Here is a 20,979-nt window from a genome sequence, read left to right as displayed (position 1 = left end):
CAGCTCCAAGTCACAGAAAACAAACCATCAGCCTACCTCTAACCTTAACCACTGATCCACAAATCAGCATTTTCCCAAGAGGAGATAATGTTTCTGTCCTATATTGGACAAGTTGTCCCAAATTAACTCTTTAGTCTGAAATATGTCCACAAAAGAAGCCTCTGTGAAACACTCACACACACATAGACACACCACACACACAAATTACTGATGACGCAATCATTCGAAGACGGCATGATTAGTAGGCCTATTGTTGACTGATCACCAGGAACAGTTTGATATTATTTTGCGGACTAGGCAATTATTTTTGTGGATGAACAATTAGTGGGTTTGCTTAATAATTCTTATTCATGCCAGATTTACCCAATAATGAGTTGATTTTTTCCCTACAGACCAAAAATCCTGGAAAAGATTATTGCAAATTAAATTTTAGCATTATGAAATACTGTTGTATAATGGGACAATCGCTTGGCCTCTGGTACTGCTGCTTTCAACTTTCCTGAGAACTGCTCTTCCAAACTACTTCTCTTCCAAATTATTCAAATGACTAATTTATCGGTTGTTCTAAAGATTCTTTTATTACTCTATTTATATAACCATTAATTTACCCAAAATAAATAAATTATAATAAATACATTTTACCATCTTGGTTGAGGTCAACCTACAGTCAGGACTTTTTGTGGGCATTGCTGAATCTAGGCCTTCCATCTCTAGGCTACATTTTGGTGTCCTTCAGGGTTCAGTGCTTGGTCCTGTTCTGTTCACCATTTACATTGCTGCCTTTAGGACATCTCATAAGATCACACAACATCAGCTTCCAGTATTTATGCAGATGATACCCAGGTTTACCTCACCTGCGATCCCAATAACTTCTATGACTTCTTTTTCACTTATCAACTGTCTGGGGGACATTAATAAATGGATGGCTCAACATTTTCTTCAGCACATCAGATAAAATGCTGATAAATTTCTGTTTGGCATTGACTCCTCCAAAAATGAAATTACAAACTTACTAGGTCCATACTCCCATCTCATTAATCCACAGTGTAGAAACCTTTTATTTATTTGGTGGCAACCTCCCTCTGGATAGCCATATCAAATTAGTCATACAGTAATGCTTTTACATCTTAGGAAATTTGCTAAAATTAATCCATTTCTGTCTACCAAAAACCTTGAGACAGTCATCCATTTTTTTTTTTTATCTATCAGGGCTTGATTACTGTAACTCATTTTTCTTCATTTATCCTGAATGCAGCTGCCAGGATTTTAACAGGTACCTGAAAACAAGAGCACAATCTATCCCTTCATCTTTATATTGGCTGTCGTTTCATTTTAGAATTGACTTTAAAAAATGTTAACTTTTAAGGCACTGAATAATTTGGCCTTTAGCTTTATTTCTTACATTTTAACTCTCCATGTACTATCACACCCAAAGGTGCTGAAATTGCTGTTTGTGTCTATGTACAACTACTCCATGTTCCTTTAATTTCCCCCCGAGGACAAATACATTTTTTTTGATTGAATTGAATTGAATTGAAATGTTGCTCTCCTGGTGGTTCCTTGTTTAAGACTGAAAAACAAATGAGACAGAGCATTAGCCATCAAGGCCCCCAGACTCCAGAATAGTCTTCTAGAGGAGATTCTATCTTGTCATTTGAGTCTCTTCTTAATATGTGTAGTCTAGCCGACCTGTACTCCTCTACCTTACCTTCCCATACCATTGTTTTACTGTTGTTTTATTACTGTGTTTTATATCTTTCTGCTTATTCTATGCTTTGTGTTATTGATGGAGCTATTCATATTGCTGTCCATATTGTTCATGTTTAACACTTTCTTGAATGCTGTTGTAATTTTTAGCCCTGTAAAACAAAACATTGTATTGGAAAACTTCAATTACAGAAAAACTGGACATTATTATTATTATTATTATTATTATTATCGTTGAGTAGATTTGAATAACCATCAGCACAACACAGATATCACATTCTAGGCTATACATATTTTGCAATCAATAATAACACAAATACATCAACATTATTTATGATAAAGCATTGTGATGTATCTGCTTTGTTTTCACGTCAAATGTCACAAGTGGCTTTTTAATTCAGGCAAACAGTCCAATGCTCCTGATTTATTTGAGTACACTATGAAAGCCAAAGAGGCTTCTTATGTAGTGTGTTCACATCACTTCATCTCTCATCAAAATGCATAAAAATGTTCTCATGTGTAATATGAACCTGCCAAGGAAAGGGACATAAAAAATTGCCTCTGGGCTAAATCTGGCACATTTATATTACATTGATTTTAATGAATGTAAATGTTTTGTTTCCCTTTCATTGAGACAATTTAATTAAAATGGAATGTAATATTTTCTTAAACAACTCCAGCACTGGGACAGTTGACTGGTCAAAATGTACTGCATGGACCTGCTGGGTTCTTTCAGGTTCTCCATTATGGCCGACTAGATTAATTGACCAAAATATTCACCAAATTCGGTTGCTTGATGACTCTTTTTATATTATTTAAATGAACAGTTTATTTAAAAATTAAAAATTATTTTAAATAAGCCACTTCTGTGCTTACAGATGCTTTACATTGGTGTGTTAAACCTCTGTTCATTAAAGGGAGGGCAGACAAACAAAGCAAAACTAGTTAAGTTCAGTTACTCCATAGAGAGTCTAAGGGCCTGTGTCCACATCATGATTTTTTGGGGGTTTTTTTTTAGCGCCAGCATCATTTTCCAACTGTTCCAAATAAGTAGAGATCGTAGGTCTAGGTCTGGGTCTGCAACCTAGAGAAAAAACGCTGCACCCAGCCTCTTTTTCAGAGAGCTCAGGCAATTAATCATATATTAGATGGGCCAGGATCCGTCACCCTTGTAACCAAGAAAATGGAGAAGAAGCTTGTTCTGGCCATGTCTATCTACTCTGAGCTTTATCATAACAGAGATGGAAAAGCCAATTTGTGGGAACAGTTTTTGTGCTTTTATCACCCTAAATACTGTAAGCTTGTTATAAGCAGTGTAGTCAACCAATTGTTACCATAGTGTTAGTTGATATCGATCAAATCCAACATGCAACCTTTTTTTTCTCACCGCACAAGCACTTCAACCGAGCGCTCCCAGCACTCTGCCAGCACTTTTCTGATAGAAAGAAATGTCATGTGGACAGGCCCTAGGAGAATTTTAGGTCGACTATTAATGCAAAATTCAGTTCAAGTCAATATATTGAATGTTTGATTTCAAAAACACCATTTAGTATGCAATGTCCAAAAAAGCTTTGTTATGCACAATGTGTGAGCATCAGTATCAAAGAGCAACGTTGTTTAATATCATCTGACTGAAAGCAAGTTGGAACAGTTGGCCATCACGACTTCCAAGAGGCCCTGAGAGAATCCAAATAAAGATTGAAACTTGATCTAAATCTAAATTCATATTACAGCTTCTAATGTCCTAAAATTTGTAAAAAAAAAAAATAAAAAAAAAATAAAAAAAACCCAAAACAAACAAAAAAAAACAATCAGACAAACAAAAAAAACATGTCAATGGATGTGAGCTCATCTTTAACATGATGAGAGTAGGCTATAAATGTTTTCAGGGCAGACAAATGTACATTCTTTCTGAGTAAAGTGACCCACTTAAGTTGAAAGAAGAATTGTGACATTTTTTAAACCTTAGCCCTTTATATTTGGTATGTATTTGTGTCATACTTACCAAAAGTTTTGGAATCAGACCTCAGGTGGCAGCTGCAATGGCTGCAGAGTAAACGTTAAGGGCACCCATTGAAGACACCTTCACTAAGGTCCTGTGCACATGTATACATGTCATACCCATGTGAACAACATTTCAGATAGTTGATAACTGAGCTTTCAGAAAACTCCCTCAAGGGTGAAGATTTTGTAGAAACACTGTTTTCAGTGTTTACATCTAGACGGACAGAGATTTATTGGAAACAATGAGGCAGACCCAGGTTTTTTAGTGTATGTATTATCACTGGCAAATGTGAACTCAGAGTATGTGTAACAATATTGAAGTATTTGAGGTTGTACATTGTAAGAATGGATGTTATATTGTTTTTATACTTAGGAGGACACAGACATTGATAACACCATGCTGGAAAACAGACAAAAACAGCTGCTCACAATGTTTTGCTGACAAAGTAGTATAAATGCAGATTCTGTGAAGAGGAGTCCCATCTCCCTGCTTCGTCCATAGTATTTTCGGTAGCTAAGCAACTGAAATAATATACAACTGCTTTCTGTTAAAGGTCCTATTTGTAAGAAAAGTAGATTTTTGAGTCTCATTCCCAATTTGTCAAAAACTGACGCTTATGGATGGCAGCTGGCCCGTCCTACCATCACAATGTGTTAGTATTTGATGAGTTGGGAATGAGACTCAAAATCAACTTTTCTTACAAATAGCACTTTTAACAATGGCACACGCATGCCCATTGTACGTGAATGGCCACGAGATATGCATTTTTAGGTGTGCTAGTATGGACCATTTATTTCTGAAATGGTGCTAAAATGCTTGTCAGGATGGAGATTTTTTCTTTTTCTTTCAAAAATACCCCTGTTTCCAGAAATGTCCGAGGACATGTGGACTAGGCCTGAAAGTGCTTGTTTTTGTCACTAACAGGCTGAAGTTGTTATTCAAGTCAGACAACATTATGGAAACGATTCCTACAGAGACCGAGGCCTTTTCGCTAAATAATAAGATCTGTTTTGGAACCAGAAACACAAGTCTTGCTTTGGGAGAAGACTTGCCCTGAAATCTTGCGAGATGTAACAAAAATCTCTGTAGAAATAATTTTCATAATGTTGTCAGACACTATAAATAATTAATATAGGGCCCCAGTTTAAAAATACTTGTTGTTAGGGAAAAGAGAAGCAAGAACCACAGTGGAGAGCTGGATTCTGTGTATCGTATGAGGCCAAGTATATATACAGTGAGAGTAAGACATATATCTGATATCAATATATTGGCTAGTAATCCCTTTTCAGCATGAAGACAGAACTTAAACAAACATTTCCCCATGTTCCTCTTAAGTTGTTTGTTTAAAGAGTTGTTATCAATACATGAAAAGGATACACTGTTTCTAAATGACCTCAGACATACAGCAGGGTCGGAGAGTAAAAATGTACTAGTCAAAATACTTCTATTTTGCGTTTGTTTTGAATTTAATATTTTTGTTTTTATTACAAATGATAATATGAGCTTAACAATATGAGTGAAAAGTTAAAATCTTAGAAAAATTTTAGAATAGCTTTGTAATTGGTATTTCCCCTATTGACTTTAATGATAGCATACAACCTGGCATGGAGGAAAGTCCACACCATATACATCAAGCTTAGTTCCCTGAGTGTTAGAAAAGCAACTTCATCACAGATACAGAATTTGCTAAATAAAGAACACAGCACTCCAATTTGCAAAAGTCCTATCAAAAGAAGACTGTCTTGTAGTGGTCTCAGAGGACGAGCAGCAGTTTCTAAACAACTTCTCAGGATGGAAACAAGGCCAAACATTTTAGGTGGACTAAAAAAATATCAGAATTTCTCAGTGGATGTCTGAAAAAAAGTGGTGAATCCAAGTCTGGGATTTATGACAGTTACAGAAGTGTGAATGTAAGGAGACAAACGGGAGAGACAATGATACCACAGTGTTTCAAACCCACAGTGTTGGTGGGGAATATTCAAGTCTGGGGCTGTTTTGCCTTCTCTAGAGTTGGACACCTGCATAGAATTGACTCGACCCTGACTAAGGAAAAGCACCACCTATTTCTTCAGAGACATGCTCCACCCTCTGGTTTGCACCTTTGAAGAGAGGGATTTATACTGCAGCAGGATAATGAGCTCAAACACACCTCAAAGCTTTTAGAAGATCTCCTTCAAGACTGTCAGAGATATTCCCCCATGTCAAGTCAAGTGCATACTATCATTAAAGTTAAAAGAGAATACCAAATAGTAAGATATTCTAAAATTCATGAGCAAAGATTCAACTTTTCACTCGTATTGTTAGGCTAATATTATCATTTATTTAAAAAAAAAAATGTAATAAATTCTAAAATAAAATAGAAGTCTCAGACTTTCCAACCCTGTATCTTTGACATTTATATAATGATTGTCACTTATTGGCTCACATAAGTATACACCGGCACAAATGTAACTGCAATATTGGTTGGGCTCTCAGTTGGAGTTTATAAACAGAACACATTATCTTATAATAAAAGGGACACTCTGTTGTATAATGTATGAACTCTCAAGTCTAAGAGAATAACCCTGAAGACATCATACTGTAGTGATGTCATCAGTGGTCAATGGTCTCTTGATCTGATGACATCACCATGGTGATAACGTTAAGACACTATCGAGATACAATATGATAGATAGATAGATAGATAGATAGATAGATAGATAGATAGATAGATAGATACCAGTAATGACCACTAATACAAGGATGCATTTGGGCTGTTTTCTGAAAATGTAAAAGCCTTCTTACAGAGCCTTTTCTTTTTGTTTGGGCTTATGGTTAGAATGTTATTTATGTATTAGCATGTGTCTGTCTGTGTGTGTTGAAGACCTGAAGTTTTAAGAATGGACTGTCCTCTTTTTCAGAAGCTGAGGAGCTGTATCAGAAACGTATTTTAACAATAACAGGAATCTGCATTGCACTCCTAGTCGTTGGAATCATGTGTGTGGTTGCCTACTGCAAAACAAAGTAATTAATGTCACATTTTTATGTTTAAGTTAACCTAAAGGTACACTCCCTGATTTTATTATAGTGCCCAATAGTGCCCCAAGTCCCAAAGTGTATAATACTTTTCAAAAGCTTTTCATTTTCATATTTTTTTAATGATAACAAAACATAGCATCTTTGATAGCAGAAATAACTCGATCAGAATAACATTTTATAAGGCACAAACTTACAGATAATGTATTCAAAAGGACATAGAGAGAAAAAATGAACAGAGACATTGACTTTGCGATGCTGTGTCAACGACACACAACGCAGAAGAATGATTTTTTTTTCTCCTGCAGTGACCACAGAGAGCACTAACAAACAATTGCTATTGTGCCTAAATTATATAAACAATGCAATTTGACAAAATTGGACAAGTGGTCACAAACGCGCTCCAAGGCCTCCCGTTCGTGGCTCTTCAATGTGAAAGATTTTTCTGTGGTTAAAAAATAACTGGGAAATACTTGTCAATGTGACCACTGCGTCACAGTTTCAAGTGACAGAATAAAAAAGACAACAGCAAAGCATGTGAATAAATATTTAAATCAAAGAGGAAATCAGGGCAAGTAAGCATCAGTAGTGTCTGTTCTATAACCTGGGAGCCAGGATAACAAACGCTCTGTCACCACAAATCTTGAACTTTAAGCAAGAAACAACCAGAGACTTTGTTCTGATAACCTGAGAAGTCTAACAGGAAGACAGTGTAGTGAATATAGCACCAGATTAATATAATTGTTGAGTTTTACTATAATATGAAGCATTAATTAGTAATTGCAGAATTTAGAAATAGTTGTAGTTGTCCTGAGCTTCTTGGCTTAAACATGAATACAAGTCGTTACAATGGTCAAGATGAGAGTAACTGTTGGAAAGAGGAAGTTTAGTTTGGCAATGTATAATCGGCTATAATCTGAAAACAGAGAAGACAACAACTGAATGTGTTTGTCTTAGCTTAAATAGAAATCAAAAATGCCATGTTTTTTGGAAAACAACTTTGAGTTAATAGCCAGGTGGCCTGATGTTATTTTTCAAATGTTTTGTTTGGACAAAAACCTGAACTTCAGTTTTGTTGTAATTAAGCTGCAAAAGACTGTGAGACATCCAGGCATGTAGTCCTCCAGACAATTATGTAAAGTGACGACGTTAGAAAGATTCCGGGATTTCACAAACATAAAGCTGGATATCATCTGCATACAGAAATTTGAGGATTTTTTTGGTGCTATTGGATACTATAACAATATTGAGGAGTGTACATTGTACAGACCTCAGTACATAAAAAATATGAATTATCATTATTATCATTACAACGTTTGATGAAATTGGGGTTAATGTTGGTACATTTGGTACCTACCCCTCAGATATGTTGTCCACTTGGCTACTTCATAATCTAGTTTGTTTTTGTACAAACAGGAAGCAGAGGAAGAAGCTCCATGACCGAATGAGACAGAGCAAGAGGAAAAAGAGGAACAACAATACCAATACTGGTATTGGCCCAACCCTGGCAAACTCAGCCAGACAACATCAGATTTCTAACTTGCCTCTTCAAGATTTTCAACCTATAAATGTATGCTATTACTTGTTGGTATCAAATAAAAGGCATCAAAACCTTTTTAATTTGTACACTGACATCAATTGTTTATGTCATTTCTACTACTTTTATAGCAATGTAATGAGACGACTATGCAGCATGCAACTGAGAAGGAGACAGAAATAACCTTCTCCACAAGCAAATATGCCTTATCTGCGCATGAACCCACCACATTCACCCAAATCTCCAGCCAAAGGTAAGAAAGAAACTTAAATATAATTTGTTAGTTTGGTAAATTCAATTTTGTTTTAATCAGCACATCGCTCAGAGGTAACATGGATAGATCAGATGGCAGACATCAGGGCTTAATTTGTAAATCAGGAGGTCCTGCAAAAAAGAGAGGGTGATGTTCCAGTAGGTCAGGGGGAGAGAAAAAGTTGTGGAACACATAGAAAATGCACATTGCCTTGAGCACATTGGACACCGCCTGTGTGCCAGCTGTTAAAACTAAACAAAACTAAAACTGTCTAGAATTATTTCTTTTGATTGATAAATCAAATCCAGAGTCATGAAAGTGCATCAGAGCAGCTGAGCAGAATCCATGCAGAATCCATAACGGACCAGAAATGAAAATAATTGTAAAATCTGATAAAACAAGAAAAAGTCAGACAAATTAAATAAATTGTTCTATTTATAAACTTTAAATAAATACAAATTGATGTAAAATTCATTCTCAGACTCTAGTACAAATCTGTATACCTACCGTTTGACCTTCCGCTTCAGTTGAAAGACGGTCATGGCATTAATCAGCTGCTTATTATGCACTTCTGAAGGAACTGCGTAATTCATAATATCTAACGTTATATTTCCATGACAGAAGTGTTGCTGCAGTCTGGTAGCTGCTTAACACAGTCGTCAATGGAACCGAGTTAGCTCGTGTTAGCGTCACCTAAGCTCACAATATTTTTGAATTGTTTGCAAGCCTGTAGGGCCAAAGTTTGATTTCTTCTCTTGAGATGGTGACGGCATGACCCGCCCTACTCTGCCTCTGATTGGTTGGTACTCATTGCCTTTCATTAGGTTGGTTAGATTTAGGCATGAGGACTGATGATTGGTTAGGGTAAATATCTATGTAAGACAATCAGAGAATTGGGCCCCAAGTATGGCAAGCAGCTAGTGAGGAAATATATGAGGGGAAAGAAATAAAAAGGGGCAATTTATGATTATCACCGAAGATGATCAATTGGTGACTGTAACGGTCAATGCATGAGACTTGGCATCTCTAGTAGCTTGCAGCATGCCATTTGTTCAGTATTACAAATGCTACGTGTTAGACAACAGTGAAAATTTGGATGTGAAGGCTGTGCTACTGCCTGCTCCTTTCCTGAAATTGTCCACAATGTCTTTATTTCCTGTTCAGATCCAGGGGATGCACAATGTGCAATTCCCTTTTATAAATCCCAAATCAACATGGATCAGCCCCTTATCCCGCCCTCTCCACAAATGGAGTGCAAAGTGCCTTATGAATGTTATTGCATAGAAATGAGCCGCTGACCAGAGATTCTTTACAATGAATCATGGCCACAACTGACAGGAAAACAAAGGAAAAAAAAACACTTATTAAACCAGGTGTGAATGTATATACTGTAGTCATGCTTCAGTCTGCAGCATGTTCATATGTGTTACCACTGTATTTTTTATGTTGTTGTTGTAGTAATATTTACTATTTGTTTTACATTTCTTTTATCACAACATTATAGAGTCACTAATAGTGAATTGTTAACCATGGCTGTTAAGACAGCTGTAACATTTATAACTAGCCTAACACATTTAATAATAACATGATACATTTTGACTGAAAGTTGACTAAAATGTTTTGAGTTGAGTGTGACTAAAACTAATAAGCTTTTTAGTTAAGACTATGACTAAATCTAAAATATCTGCCAAAATTATCATCTGTTACTCAGTGTGGCTAAGGTAAAAAGGACTCAGTATGTTAATGCTTAATATCAGGAAAGGTCGGCCAGACTTTTCTGAAATCCTTCCACCTGACATCATGCATTTCAACAGCGTGAAGTGCTCTACAACTGACCACAAGCGTCAGCACAGTCTGGCCCTCCTCGCTGCACTTAAGGCATGAAGTACGGTGACGGTCAAACAGTGCTGATGAAATATCTAGTTGCCTTTTATTTGAGATTTGGCTTTGCCTATATCTCTTACATTTGAAAGGTTCTTATGGGATAAATTGGGCTCACCAAAAGCGCAAGTACACATAACCTGAAATTATGATATATGTTTTATATTAAGTGGAATTAAATGTGTGAGAGGCTTCACTTTACCATATGGCTTCAATTCACCATTTCACACTACCTGTGTCGCCAATTCCCCAGCCTCCAAAATATTCGTAAGCATGGGTCAGAGTTTGCTAACAGGTGTGCAAAGTTTCCATTCGAGTTTGTTTTTATAAATCACAAATTTGGTGTGGGAAGTGGCATACGTCTCTTTCAGGCCCCATTTTGTGCATATATATTATAAATGAAACCCCTGAACAGGCAACGCAGAGCAGGAGTCAGTAGTGGCAAGACTTTGGTTAGGACATTATTTACAGGGAGCAAACAACGGGAAGAAGCAAGAGCTAAAACAAGACCGAGACAGGGCATAGCTACTGGCAAATGCATCAGCACACTGGCAGGGTGGAGATGGCAGGGCTGAGGAAAGACCTCTTGATTACAGTGATAAGGCGCAGATGGTGGCTCCTCTGGCACACCTGCAGACCACCATCCACACACTCACAGAGAGAGAGGGTGGGGAGTTGCTCTGAGAGAGACAACACATTACTAAGGGACTGCGGATGACGTTCAGGGGCTAATGTAACAGTCTCAAGGTCTGCTTCTCTTAATCCAATTCCTGCACTTAGTTTTACAAAAAACGGCATATTAAAACAAAAATGAAGCAGAGTTTTTGGGAGCTACTGGATGCGGCATCTGCATCCGCCGCTGTCACCACGAAAATCTATACAATTATTATAATTGTCAAAAAAATGGAATGAGAAGGTCTTTTCCCACAGAGGCACCAATAGATATCTTGCCTAGATTTCCACAAATGGCCCTGTGTCAGGACAATGGTTATATATGCAAAACATATCTATGTGCAATATCTACAATACAACAGTAATCACTTATATTATATCCGTACATTCAATACATACATATTTTTCTCCAAAAATATTTGCTCAGACACTTATTTGCCTCACTTGCAGTCTGACGGGTGTGATGGAATTTCCCACCAAATTTGAGCTGGTTAAGTCAAGCTGCTTGGAGGAGGACGTAAAAGTAGACAAACATGTTATGTCCAGTTGCCACTAGGGGGCGCTATGACTGTAAGTGCGTAATGGCATCTAAATGTGTTCAAGGTGGGACTCTTACCAAACATGTAAAGTTTGGGACAGATTTGACCATGTACAACCGAGTTACAGCAACCTCCTGTTTCTTGGTGAATCACTTATATTCGCTGTGCCGCCATGGGCGCACCATTTAATGAAAACTCAAGCTCCAAGAGGCTTTTTTGTATTTCAGGGTATGATATATATGTCTACCAATTTTTGTGTGTGTAGGTCAAACGGCCCCCAGGTGTTGCTGTTTAAGGGACATGGTCAAGTCATTTAGCCACACCCCTACACAACACACATATCAGGCGTACATTTTCAACACAACTGATGCTTGTGCCAAGTTTGCTGAGTTTCAAAGCAGGTTTAGCCCCTCAAAAATGCGATTATATTGACAAAAGTAGAACAATTATCGGGCCTTTGCAACCCTGCGCCCGTCGGGGTGTATGGGGATGGGAGGTGTGAAGTTTGGTACAGATTCGATCATGTACAACTGAGTTCCAGCAACTTCCTGTTTAATGGCGAATCATTGGTAATTTCCGCTCTGCCGCAGCCACGCCCTTCAAAAAATCATCATTCAATCAATCATTCATGCTTTTGATAACTTTTCGTGTCAAAGGTGTTTCATGTGAGAGTCCATCAGGTAAAAGCTGTAAGAGGAGTTTGTTAAAGTAAATCATATGTACTTTAACAAACTGCTATCGCGAAAATAGAGTAAACTAAATCCAGAATGGTTGACTTCCTGTTGGGTTGAGGTAGTGGCACCAAGAGTTTTTTATATAGACTGCTGTCAGAAATATAGAAAAAAATGTTATTCCCTGAAACTCTCCCAGTGGTGTATGAGGCCATGTGGGCAACAGACATGTCTCCAGTGAAATCAAGAGTTTATATGTCCATTTGGGGAAGATCACCCAGCCACAAAATTAACATAACTGAAGACCTAAACATAAGTTTTCACAGGCAAATTGTAGATTTTATTTCTGCCACAGTAAAACACCAGTGACAAAACCAAACTGATAGCTGCAAACATTCAAATTCTAACATTCTGTTAGACCAAAGGATACAGAATCTTCTATGCAGTTTACCAGGCAACTTACATTTACATTTACATTTAGGGCATTTAGCGGACGGGGGGTTGGGAGGGAGTCATGCTATGCGGGGTCGAGGTGAAGTCTGAAGAAGTGAGTCTTGAGTCTTTTGCGGAAGATGGCGAGTAACTCTGCTGTCCTGACATGGGTCGGGAGTTCGTTCCACCACTGGGGTGCCAGAACAGAGAAGAGTTGAGTACGCTGAGCGGCCTTTGTTTGCTCTCAGTGATGGCGGTACCAGCCGACCAGCTGATGTAGTGGAGCGGAGTGCTCGTGCTGGGACGTGTGGTCTGACCAGTGTTTGGAGGTAGAAGGGGGGGGGGATTTGGGTAGATTGAAAACAAGGCACGCTGCAGCGTTCTGGATACGTTGCAAAGGTTTGGTCGCAGAGGCTGGGAGTCCAACTTGTACCAAAAAAACTGAACTCTGGGTCACTGCCGTGCATCCTGGGCACCAAAGCCATCCTGAACTGTAGAATTTAATAGGATTCCTAAGCTGTCTCACCCATCGATTAGGAGAAGTGAAAACGGATTGGGATCAAACACTTTTATTAGGTCCATTTCTTACATTTTGGGAGGCTCAATCCTGATTGGCTGAACAAATACTTGCAAATTCCAGTAATTCAAGTTGCTAATCATATAATCAAACGCTGCATCAGTAAATAAGAAATTCATGCAGACTGAGAGCAAATGGGAGTGAATTACTTTGAAAAGCTCAGACACAAATTTGACTCACAAATTTATTTATGTCATGGTCTAGAGGCCTGTCTGAAACCTGTCTCCATGTAAACCACCGCCCTCCCTGTCTCTGCAGCTGGAGTAATGACTGGAGCAACAGTGTTCTATCTGACACTGAGTCTGTCTCGGTGATGTCATTGCCGGAGAATAACCAACGTGCCACACGGGGCGACCGGGGTCGTCTGAATGCCACTGGTGGCACCAAAGACTTAAGTGGTCACTCAAAGAAGGGCCAAGATACACCCAACTTCGACAGGGACTTGCCTTAAAGTACAAGGTAACTGATTGATTCATTTTAACAGAGAATAGACCTAAAGAAGCACATGAAACTTAAAAGATGACAACAAAGGCTTTCAGAGGACAATATCAGCAATTAGAATTAAAATAGCATAAAATACACAATTGTTAAATAACACACTAACCCTAACCCTACATATCCTATATTAAATAATATTGGATGCCACTGTTTTTAGGCTCAATATATACTGTCCACCAAAATGCTACATTTGAATGAATAAATAATTAGATAAAGTGTTGACAAGCTATATACAGAAAACAAAAATTAAAATTAAAAAACAATTAAAATTAATCAAATCAGAATTTGAGATTTGCTGGTTGGGGTTTTAGTAAAACGCACAGGATCTATAATTTCGAATTCTGGTGTGTTAAAGGTTTTATGTTGTTGATGAAAGGTATGCCTGCTGTGACCACGGTGGTACGGGTTTGCAAATGGGACCCACCATAGATGAAAATCTAATTGAAAGAGGCACATTTTAACATTTTGGTTTTGGACAGGTCTGTGTGCATGCACTTCTGAAACTAAAGCCATAAAAAAATTAATAAATAAACCCACCCAGTCTGAGCAGGTTTCAACGCACTAATTAGCACAAATCTATAAAATCAGAAAGGTCTCAATATGAATGAATACTGTATTGATGTACTTTTTGGGTTAATATTTCTAGATTACTCTCACCACAAAAATATTTTTCTTTAGACATGTTTAGAAATGTTTATATGTAAACGAACAAAAAAAAGTATGCATTTCTCATGCCTGCTTCTGCTTATTCAGTGGAATTAAACACGAGCGTTATAATGCTATATCATGCTAATTGTTGCCTCAGGGTTGTTACAAGGTGGGAGCAAACGCAAGAGATTTTACCTAACAAGAGTAATTTATTGAACAAATTATTAAACAACCAAAAGATAAAGTTGTAGGGTGGCTGCCAGCTGTAGCAAGGGAGAGAGTGAAGGGCTGACAGCCACCAGCTTATACACTCTGGTAGCCTGAACAGGTGAGCTGAATCTAGCTGACGACCCTACTCCGCCCACCAGACTCCGGGAGAGAGAGAACAGATGACATAATAGATGGCCTAGGATCATTAGCTAGCAAATATTCATAACCCATATATGTAATATTACACATATTTGACAACGCATGGCAAGAGAGTTATTGCCTGTGAATGGCAGCTACCAGAGGCCATGTCGAGGTTGACCTCCACTGCAAAATTGCAGAATGCACAGATGTAACACTGTGTGATCAAGTGAGTACAACTTTGAAGAACTTGTTCTTTGTTTGAGCATTTCCTCTTTTTTTCTACTTTATACTTCTACTCCACAAGTCAAAGGCAAATATTATACTTTTTACTCCACTACTAATGCTTGTTATGATGCATTTTATTCATAAATTGCTTCACAAAACCTCATTTATAAACCTTGTGTACTTGTGTACACACACTAAAAAGGGCTTGGTTAACACTTTACAATAAGGTACACAAAAATATGAGTAGTTACTGAGGAGCGAATAAGTAATTAATCAGGAACAACGTGATAGTTAATGAATTGTTAATACAGATGTTTCTCCTTTGAGAGGACGCCATTGCTGCAGCATTAAAGGTGTGGTGACATGGCAGAAAAGGAGGGGGGACTTTTATTTTATCCGGCTGATTTTGCATTAGCTGCAGTGAGCACCAACAACCACCAGGTGGCACATGTGAGCAGTCCAGACTGCAGTGAACACATCAGGGCCTTGAGCTTCTCTCTCCTCACTCTAGAACCAGACACACATTTCCTCATTGACTCAGTCTGTAATGTGTAATCATGCATCTGCTCCATGTCATGCTGCCGCTGGACAAACCTATATTGTGTTAGCTTAAAACTAGTTCTTGGTGTTGTAAATAGTATAGGCCATAAACAGTAAGCAACATCTCAAATTATCCACACTAATAACGAATAATCAATTATAATGTAGCCTAATGAAGCTTAACAGTGCGACCACAAGGGCTGCTGGCTGCAGCTGCTGACCAGCCCAGCGCACACACACCAGTCTCTGTGAGTCCTGGCATTAAGGAAATGTAGGTTAAGTCTGGTAAATAATGAATCAACAGACAACACTGAATAAAACTTTGTGTTAACTTATTGACACTTTTCCCTGCTCTGACTCAGGCTCTTCTTTAAAAATAAATGTGCACAGTCTTCATAGAGCCTACTGTATGCGATAAGTGTGTTGTTTTTGCAAGGAAAAAAAAATGAATTGACAACATGTTCAGTTTGAAACAAACACGGGTATCACATGTGATTATGTACACAACAGATAGCTTTACATGAAACATTATCACTCTGTTATGGACTTGGTGTGCTTGGTGTGTCACAACAAACTGGGATGGATCCATGGGAAAGTTTGGGCTCCCAGGAAACCTGAAGGAGTTTCTCACCAACACTTAACAACTAATTAGCATTACAGTGAACATTTTTGTTCACTTAATGGGCAATTGTCTAACAGGTCTTCCCCCACACGATGCATTGTCACACTGAGAGCAATAGCCTTTGTAACACTACAATCGGCACTGCACAACTGTGTCTGCAGCTTAGGAAAATGAATATTGATGGACAACATGGATATTGATGACCTTAAAATTGCATTTACAAAACATGTAGGGCCTACTTATACACATCCAAATGGCCTCTTGGTAGTTTTTTTTTATCAGTTAGTTGACAACCATTAACAACAGAAATAAAAAATAAAGGAATTGACAATAGTATATGGCAACAATCATAGTATTGTCTCAAAACCACAGTATCCCAAAGAAGTATTCATTCTACTATATCAAAAGGTTTTATTTTCTATAAGTTCACTGATTCTGCACTCTGCCGTATACACATTCCATCAGCCCATAATGTTATGTGACTCTATGTGCTGTATCGTAGGCAAGTGGACTTGTTTCAGTTTCTTGAAGACGTTTCACCTCTCATCCAAGAGGCTCCTAACTAACTGGAGGAAAGTGAGAGAGGGACTCACTGTGGTAAGGCAGCAGTAAACAGATCATACGAAAGGAGAAACATCTGTATGTAATTCCAGAATAACTGATTTTGAGGACTATATAGAAGATAATGATGAGCTACTGGAGAACAGAATAGGATATACTGAATTAAAGAATCATTGGGTAATGATTAGTTAAAAAATATCTGGAATTGACATACTGACCATTTTCTTCATGAGTTGTTCTTGATTAACTATCAACCACCTGCTGACTGGCATAAACTAGTGATGAATGATTAATTACTAATTACTTAATCATTTCTTACTTTTTTGTGAACTTTCCAGTAAGTAGTTACTCAGTAGACCCATTAAATATGAATTACTTGAAGGTACACAAAAAGCGTAATGATTCAGTAATTAGTATTTAGTCCCATGGGTAACTACTCAGTATTATGTTTCACTTAATTTGAAGGTACACAAAAAAAGTAACTGATGTTTCTGTAACAAGTATTTAAGGAGTCTATTTGGTAACTATTTAGCATGATGTCTCACTTTACAGGAAAGGTACACAAAAACAGTCACTAATGATTCAGTAATTAGTAATTAATGAGTGATCACTAGTTCATGCCAATTGGCGGGCAGTTGATAGTTAATCAAGAACAACTCAAGAAGAAAGTGGTCAGTATGACAATTAACAGATATTTATGAGCTAATCCTTACCTAATGATTCATTAATATATTATCTCCCAGTCTGTCCTCCAGTGACTCATCATCATCATCTATCTAGTCCTCGAATCACAGTTATTTAAGAATTCCCTCCTTGGTAACTGCTCACTTTTTTGTGTACCTTATTGTAAAGTGTAACCAAGCATGAAGTGTGTGTACACCACTTTCTAAGCTTAAATTGGGATTTATAAAAAAAATACTTGACCTGGAAATGTGTGTAAATTTATGGACACTTTGACGCTTGCATATGTAAATTTTGGAGGCAAGGGAAACTTGCAAAGCCTATACTAAGGTGGTGAATAGAAGCCAGATTGTAGAAACTAAATGTTAAAGCTATTATTCTACTCTTAATGATTTGACATTTGATTATACTTAATATTGTCAGGCTTGGCAGAAAAAGAGGACTCAGATGCAGATAGGTAGCAGTAATGACAGGTTTTATTTTCTGATTAGCAACTCTTCAGACAGAATGACAAAATAACAGACTATGAAAATCTAAGTGTCCAGGGGACAAGACACAGAACAACAGACAACACAAAATAACAACACAAAGGACAACTACACTGATCTCAAAATCTATTTCTATGAAAATTTAACAAACAGAAAATCACTCAACGAGGAAAGCTCACAGGCTATAAAAATTAAACTACTCTGAGTTACAAACTTTATGAAAGAAAAGCGCTCCAAACGGAGGGAGAAACAAACGCTATGAAATTAACTGACTGAAACAAAAGACTGACCAAAAATATTATTAACAAAAAAATCACTCTTCTTCAGAGGAATACTAAACAAAAAACAAAGCTTGGCAATACTTAACTTGGCAATGAACAAGGCAGTGATCAAGGCTGTGAACAAGGCTGGATGTACTCGACGAGACGCACGAAATACTCTGGCAACGCAGACAGGGGTAGACAAAGACTATATACACATGAGGAGGGATGACACAGGTGGAAACAATCAGGGATCAGGGGAGACAACAGGCCGGTGACACAAGAGGAAGGGCAAGTGACCTGAAACGAGAAGAGAGTTTACTTTTCAAAATAAAACATGAATTTCACAAGACAAAAAACCCAAGACAGGACACTCCTCACCGTGGTGTGACAAATATAAATTATTAATTATAGATCCACGTAATCATAAACATTACAACCAGCAGTGTTGCTGATACTTGTGCTTGAATTGAAGTATAACCATTCCATAAACAACTTTAAATTATAGTGCATGATTGAGTACATGATCGAAGCCTGAAAATAAAGCCATGAAAAGCTCTGACATGACTGATACATATCCTCACTGTGACTCCTAATCATAATGCAGGCAGAATTCACTGTTACACAACTCAGTAAATAAAATGTGTTCACGTATCAAACTTCCATTTTCATATGAAAATGATCACTGTAAACATATAAATACAGCTGTGCCACTTGTGTGTGCTCTGCTTTATGGATTTACTGTAGTCTCACTATGAGAGGACGACTTGAATCAATGAATTAATAATGTGTTTTATAACCTCCACCTCACCCACAAACACCTTGTTTTTTGTGTAAAAAAAAAATATTCTTTGTCTCTTGGTTGTGGCCATGATGTGGCTCATTTCCAATTTGCATAAATTAATATTCACAAGGCTCTTTGCATTGACCACTTATGGTTGAATGTGGGTGTGGGCAGGATAAGGGGCTGATACATGTGTGCACATTTCCAATTTGATTTAAAAAACAAATTTACCTACCTCCAGTTGTTATGGCATTCTTTTGACAGAACAAGCTGTGCTGCCCATGGTTAACTTTTAAGGCTATAAAAAAGGTGAAAGGTTGAAGAATGACCTGCCCGTACAAGATGCTCTAAGCAGTAAAGCAAATGCATCTGCAATGAGCAGGGATCATTTCATTGGTCAACACTTCAACTGGCTGTGGAATTTTGACAGGATTATTGCCCAAAAAAATCAGAGAGTGCAGGAGACATCTAAGAGCAGAAGTTTCGGGAGCACAGAGGTGCAGCCTGAGTGAGAGGAGAAGGGCACATGAAATCTGTCCAAGAAATGATATATTTGTGTGCAAGCATACAGGGCATGGTTTTGAGGGGGGAAACAATCATCATTGTTGTTTTTGTAACTGTCCTTTTTGCAGCTAGCAATCCTCTCCCTCCTCTCTACATCACAACACTTGCACAAATTTCTTTTCATTAAGTGTTTTTCATCACTTGACGTGTTTGGTAGTATAAGTTGTCACCAGGGGCCAAATGTATACAACTCTGTGTATATTCAAATATAGAAATCTGTGTACACAAAAAATGGGAAACATGCATACGCAGTCTTTTCGTCAGATGTGAAAAACCCCACATACGCTTGTTCCCACACAGCTTTTCCATATACATCTCAATCATCCTAAAATTTTATGCATCAGCACGAGCTGTGTGATCATCCCCACAATTCAATATAAACGGATTACCTGGTTTGCATACAAAGGGCCAGAATTTAACTTAGTGTTGAGGAGAAATGTCAGAAGCAAAGAAGCGGTTGAAGAACAGGATGCTAAATTATGCGGACCATGAACTTGATGTAATGAATGATCAAAATTACAGACAAATTTTTCAAAATTACAGACACATTTTTCAAAATTACAGACAAATTTTTCAAAATTACAGCTTCACTTCTGGCTTTAGCAACAAAATGAAGCAAGTGAAATTTGAACACTGTGAGTTCAGAGGTACAGACTTTGGAGGAGTTAAAAGTGGTCTGATTTCAAGTGAGGGACCAAGAGATGCATCCCTGCGCACAGTGAGTGTGCGAGCTACTGTAAGAGCAGAGGAGATCCCCGCGCAGTCTCCACTTGATGAGTGGGCTATCATCATGGGCCAGAACATCAGTAAGGTCCCTGAAAACTTGCTCTAGCCTAAATTGCGCATTGGCAACGTCCTCTTGCAACACCAGAGCAACTTATGTGTCATGTGGCAGAGCCATTACACATGGCTACAGCCCTTATAGTGCTGAGTCCTGAAGGATTCTTACTCCCCAATTTACATATATAAAGATCATGTATTTATTTACATAAGGATCATCATTATAATTATTATAATGCACACTGACAATCATATTTACAGAAGATAGTAAAAACAAGGGTAACAACTCGTGCATCACTGTTTGATCATAGTGAAGGTTTTTAAACTATAGAAAATTGTCACCCTAATTCACACTTTTCATATCATTTTTGTCAACTCGCAACATCACAATAATCAGACTAAAAAGACTGCGTGCATGGTACGCATGGTGTCAAAGATGTGTACCAGTATGCACATTCTCACCCTCTGTGGATTTTAATATGTTCAGAAATCTGCTATGAAATTGGCGGGGTAAAAGATATGTACCAGTACACACAGTCTCACCGCCCATAGATTTTTTATAAATTTCGAAAACTGCATGGAAAGTGGCATACATTTTTCGTGTGTACACATGGTTTATACATTTGGCCCTAGGAGTGCTGGAATTGGTAGTTTATACTGTACCTGCCATTGGCGGTAAACAGGAGGA

The 20,979-nt window shown here is 37.8% G+C and overlaps 1 protein-coding gene across 6 annotated transcripts in view; it reads left to right on the top strand.

Moving 5' to 3' along the window:
• Positions 1 to 20,979, top strand: part of nrg1 (neuregulin 1) — a 46,526-nt gene that overhangs the window by 21,263 nt on the left and 4,284 nt on the right. For 2 of the 6 annotated variants that reach the window (XM_084384131.1, XM_084384130.1), the window contains 4 exons: positions 1,256 to 1,273; positions 6,613 to 6,715; positions 8,144 to 8,297; positions 8,396 to 8,517. In XM_084384131.1, the coding sequence (XP_084240257.1) occupies positions 1,256 to 1,273; positions 6,613 to 6,715; positions 8,144 to 8,297; positions 8,396 to 8,517 (397 nt within the window). The remainder of the gene's footprint in view (positions 1 to 1,255; positions 1,274 to 6,612; positions 6,716 to 8,143; positions 8,298 to 8,395; positions 8,518 to 20,979) is intronic. The other 4 variants (XM_084384132.1, XM_084384133.1, XM_084384134.1 and 1 more) reach the window with 3 other exon arrangements.

The sequence above is a fragment of the Pagrus pagrus genome, assembly GCF_965226575.1.
Source record: "Pagrus pagrus genome assembly, chromosome: 19".
In the NCBI taxonomy this organism is placed as follows: domain Eukaryota; kingdom Metazoa; phylum Chordata; class Actinopteri; order Spariformes; family Sparidae; genus Pagrus; species Pagrus pagrus.
This window is presented reverse-complemented; position numbering and strand designations above follow the sequence as displayed.